This window comes from Salvelinus sp. IW2-2015, linkage group LG1, assembly GCF_002910315.2.
Source record: "Salvelinus sp. IW2-2015 linkage group LG1, ASM291031v2, whole genome shotgun sequence".
In the NCBI taxonomy this organism is placed as follows: Eukaryota; Metazoa; Chordata; class Actinopteri; order Salmoniformes; family Salmonidae; genus Salvelinus; species Salvelinus sp. IW2-2015.
In genome coordinates this window covers 3585125-3590609 of record NC_036838.1, presented here as the reverse complement: position 1 = coordinate 3590609, position 5485 = coordinate 3585125, and the positions used below count along the sequence as shown (strand labels likewise).

General features: G+C 42.9%; 1 protein-coding gene across 1 annotated transcript; it reads right to left on the bottom strand.

Annotated features, from left to right (window-relative positions):
• Positions 1–696: 696 nt before the first annotated feature.
• LOC111970982 (keratin, type I cytoskeletal 47 kDa-like) lies at positions 697–5485 on the bottom strand. The gene is made up of 8 exons (XM_070448105.1): positions 5291–5485; positions 4740–4822; positions 4030–4186; positions 2930–3088; positions 2547–2608; positions 2168–2207; positions 1607–1838; positions 697–1340 (listed from the first exon to the last, which is right to left on the bottom strand). Exons 1-8 carry the CDS (start codon positions 5483–5485, stop codon positions 1195–1197), a joined length of 1074 nt encoding a protein of 357 aa, XP_070304206.1. The 3' UTR covers positions 697–1194.

Genomic DNA, 5485 nt, shown 5'->3' with positions numbered 1-5485 from the left:
AATAGATTTACATATTGTGTCTTCCTGTGTAAACATTTTAAAATCAGAAATATGATGGTGCGATTCACAAGATGTGTATCTTTCATACTGGTGTCTTGGACTTGTGATTTAATGATATTTAGATGCTAGTATTTACTTGTGACGCTATGCTAGGCTATGCTAGTCAGCTTTTTTACTGTGGGGGGTGCTCCCGGATCCGGGTTTGGGAGGAATTAGAGGTTAATCAGGGCAAGTCCAAAAACACAGTACAGTACCCAAAAACAATGGGAAGTAACAGTACTCCCGTAAGGCGCAAAAACACAACACACCTTACTATAATAACCACACGCGAAATACACTGAGGAAAGCCTCCACAAGCAACAAGAAAAATTATCCCGCACAAACCTAAGCGGGGAAACAGGGGTAAATATACACACAGAAATTAAAGCAAATGAAAACCAGGTGTGAAAAAACCAAAGACAAAACAAACGGAAAAGGAAACATGGATCGGTGATGGCTAGTAGGCCGGTGACGCCGACAACCGAGCACCCCCGAACAGGGAGAGGAACCACCTTCGGTGGAAGTCGTGACAGAGGGAGACAACGTGGAGATAAGGAATAACAAAAATATATTTATTAACTAAATATTTATTAACTAAAACTATATACAAGTAACAATGGTGTGTGTAGTCAGTATTCAGTAGTGTAAGTGAGTGGTTGCATTTATAGATGGTGAAAATGAGGGGTGTTGAGAGGTGACAAAACAAACAAACCACAAAATGCCACAACCAAAAATAACAGTGTGTCTGCGTGGAGAGAGTCTCCTCAATGAATGGGGAAAAGGTGTACTTATCCCCGGGACACACCCGAGCCCAGGTGCGTCCCACCTCGCTGATGACCCTCCCGGCTCCGCCCCCCGACATCCCACCAAGGAAAACAAGAGCAAAGAGAAAGAATTCGGCAGACAGAGTGGGAGGGCCGTCACACTGGCTGTCGGCAAAATTACATCATTCTATCTCTATTAATCAAACTCTCAGTTATTCAAGCATTAGATTCAGAGTTATAWMCTGTATGGAGAGTGTTTGTGTAGTCAACTCTAGTGCTGGACACCATGTTTTGGTGGAAAGATGTCAAATTGAAATCAAGTCATATGAAATGAGAACACAAAATATATGTGCTATGACATCCATACTCACAGATTCATATGGTCAGTCTATTATAAAGCATTAATATCTCTGAAACAAGTGAAACCAAACAGCCCATTCTCACTCAACCACATAATCTTTATTGATGGTTCTGTTAACAGAACCATCACCTTTCCATCCACAATAGTCTGGGTCACTGTGATCGTCTTGGTAACCACTGTGGAGTCAAAAATGGTCATGGAGTAATTATTATTGCAACATTCATACTGAGCACTTTAAAGCATACTTTTATAATCATTTTTGTTTCTTCATATCTTCTTCATTAGTCCACTTTTGATACAGTCTAAAATAATTATCAACTTTCAACTTTTGAAAATACAGTATTTTGCTTTCAGCTTAAAATCAAGCAAGACTCAGTCTCATGATGATGCATTTGGCAAGAAGTCTACAAAGGCCTATTGCCCGCTGTATACAATGGCTTACCTTGGGTGGAGCTGTCGTCCTCTCCGTGCAGCAGCCTCCTGTACTCTGCGATCTCCATCTCCAGCCGGGTCTTGAGGTTCAGCAACATGTCGTACTCCTGCTTGTTGTGTGCGATGTTGGCGTGGAGCTGGGAGAGCTGGAGCTCCAGGCTAGTCACCATGCTCTGGAGCCCTGCCAGCTGAGCAGAGTAGCGCTTCTGGGTGTCTGCCAGGGTGCCCTCCAGGGACGATTTCTATCTGRGGAGGAGGGAGTGGAGGGGATGAGTGGGTGAAGAGTGAAGTAGCACCAAGACACTTATCTTGGGTTATTTTTGCATTTCTCCCCACTAATGGTTAAGTTTAGGATTGGGGGAGGGGAAGCTGATCCTAGATCTTTACTTAGGGAAAACTTCCCCCTGGAACGGACTAGTTAGTATACTGGTGYCTTGTCCAATGATATGCTACCACAGTATGTGACACTGTTGCACAAGTTTTGCTTCTGTTCGCGGGGGATAGAGTGGGTGCCCTCTCCAATGCACGACACACATGGATAAGATTCGATTATTGTATAACTCTGTTGCACAAAAGTGTGTGAGAGGTTGTGAATCTGGTGCTCCAATAGACTACACACCCAGAAAAATGTTTGGTCAAGTCCAGACATGAGGTGGGCATGTTGCCAAGTTCAAAATGTCAGTAAGGTATTGATGGGTGTCAGAATAACAACATGCAGAGAGAGACCTGGCATACATGCTATCATCCATGCCTGGGTTTTCACTTCCAATTCCCAGTATGGCGCGAGGCGCGAGCATGTGTGTGTGTGTGTGTGTGTGTGTGTGTGTGTGTGTGTGTGTGTGTGTGTGGTGTTGTGTGTGTGTGTGTGTGTTTGTGTGTGTGTGTGTGTGTGTGTGTGTGTGTGTGTGTGTGTGTGTGTGTGTGTGTGTGTGTGTGTGTGTCCTTCGGACTCTGTGAGGCAGCTCACCAGCTGCTCATTGTTTGTCACGACTTCAATCTCCACTATGGCCAGCTATACAGGTAAAAAAAAAACAGCATTAGTCAACACAGTTTACCTCAGAGCCAACTCATTCAGTCTCTAAATTGATTCCCATGCTTCAATAGAGCATTAACCTCATCCTATACAGAGAATATACTTTCTTCATGCTTTAAACATGTTTTTTAATTGACACTTCAAATGTAAMAWWWWTTATTTTTATGCACGTTTTTTTTAGGGCAGCTGACAGGCTAAAGCTGAATTGCATTATTCTTATGAAGAAAAAAAAACTTTAGAGAATAACTCTTTTAGATAAATGACTACATATASTAAAGATATATTGGTCATTCAGCTCACCTTGCCCTGGTAGCAGGCTTCCAGCTCTTTGCGGTTCTTGATGGCCACAGACTCGTAGTGCTTCCTAATCTCGGTCATCGCTGCGTTCAGGTCCTGGGATGGGGCAGCATCCACTGATACATTCACCTGGCTGCCCACGTGGGTCTTCACCAGGGCAATCTCCCATAGGTCAAAGGTCAGAGGGCGTAACCTCAGGTAGTAACCATAACAACCAACAGTAGCTTGACTGCGATTAAACAGGTCTCAATGTTTTTGATCTGAGTATTTGCTATTACAGTGCTGCACCACACGTGTGATTACATGTTTTTCAACCAACGGACTTTTAACCTAAGAGACTAAGTTATTGTCAACTGATCTAATGTCTCCTATTGGTCAATATATTACCCATTGTGCACCATACATGAACTGTTATGTGTGAGTTTGTGCATGTAAGAGTCACACGAAGGGTAATAGTGAGTTAATGGAAGAAAGTAAGAATACTAGGAAGTGTGAGGAGCGGGAGAGGAACTGTGCTGTAAAAAAAACACCCATCCATCTGTGTAAAGGAAATCCCGGTGTGATTTCAGCAGTGGTTAGGTAGATGTCATATTTGTGTACTAAACATTAACTGCTCCAATAACACCCCATACAAAACCGGGCTAAGTACTCCTTAGTGGCCAATGATATCCTTCCGCCTAGCAACTGTCATGTGGATGCCGACTGAAGTGAGWTTTTTGCTGCTGTAAGTGGGATGAAATACATGTAGGGTCCATTGTATATCGTCACTGAACACTGAGCAAATAATCAATATATTTTTTCTAGTACTGTTTGCACTATTAGGTCAGTATTAACAAGTAAACATATGCATGTCATTCCTATTCAGATTCACTAGCACAAACATATCTGTTATACTGTAGGTGTGGCTGTGAGGAGGGAGGTGAAAACGTGTAGGCGTTGGTGGACATCGTAACTTGAGTGAAAGATATGAAGGTATGACATTTTGTTAGATTTGTGTTGCTAACGCTTTGTGGTTTTGAATGGGTGTACTGTGAAAAACAGCTCCCCTGTGCTATACAGTGTGGTTGTACTGTGAATAACTGTTGCCCGGAACAATCTGTTACCTCCTGGTGGTTCCTMTTGAGCATGATGAGCTCGTCCTTCAGACCCTCGTAATGCAACTCCAGGTCAGAGTGGCCCAGGTTCATGTCATCCAGGACCCTCCTCAGACCACTGATGTCTGCCTCCACTGCCATCCTCATGGCCTGCTCTTTCGCATACCTGAGCAGGGCAAAGGTCAAAGGTCATGCTAAGGTCACACAGGCTACCAATATGTTTTAAAATTGTAGTCTTTTGCTCTGTCTATGGAGTAGGGATGGCTAGACACTGGCAGTGTCTGGACACCCATACTAGCGTACTAAATAGTGTGCGAAAAATAAATGAAATTTGAAAATAGTCATCCAAATGCTTCATCTAATGCGCGAATGCATCGACTCCCACCACTCATTWTGGTACAGCGTGTCAATTAATCTGTTGTCAAACACGTGAGTCGGAAAAGACAAGTGAATTCTACTACAGGTAGATCAAACGCCAAAATTAGTATGCAGTTTAAGTATGTAATACGCTAGTATGGGTACTCGGACAYGACCATTGATCAGTTTAGCCTTTTCCTCACTAATAGTTATGGATAAGATTTAGCTTGGGTAGTCTGATTATGGCTCTGTATCTAAAAGGGTAACTTCTACTCAGAGTGTGTTGTATAGAGCCTTGAGTGAAAGACAAATGTTTTATATGAATAGTGTGTCGTGATTCATAGTCGTTAGTAGCCCCTTACTTCATCTTGAAGTCCTCAGCAGCAAGCTTGGCATTGTCAATGTCCAGCACAGTCTTGGTATTGGACATGGATGCCAAATGGATCTGTGTAACTCACATCATTATACACACATTCTCAAGTGACTGTGACCTGCAGCAGGAATTCCAAAAAGGAGACTTGGGCTGTGTCCCTATTCCCTATATAGTGCATTACTTATGACCAGGACCCATAGGGCTCTGGTCAAAATTAGGGCACATTTTAGGTAATATCATGCCATTTGGGACTCAGATTTGGTTGCATGAAGTTGTAGTTAATGACATTATTTTAGTACGTAACCTGATTTGGCCTTCAAGGAACAGAACAAAAACGTCTTCTGCCAGAATTCCTTTTGGCTGAAACACCCCCATCCCATCTCACACACATTTCCCTCSTCACCCCCATAGAGAGGAACAGATGCAATAACTAACTGCCTGTACACAGAGGAGCCAGCAAATAAATCAACAGTGATGATGGAGTTAGTGCTAATGGGAATAAGTTAACATTGTCAGGTGTCAAACACCCCTAATTCTAACACACATGGAGTCACAAATGTAATCCGTGGAGTCACACATGTAATCCGTGGAGTCACAAATGTAATCCGTGGAGTCACACATGTAATCCGTGGAGTCACACATGTAATCCGTGGAGTCACAAATGTAATCCGTGGAGTCACAAATGTAATCAGTGGAGTCACAAATGTAATCCGGGGAGTCAAACATGTAATCCAT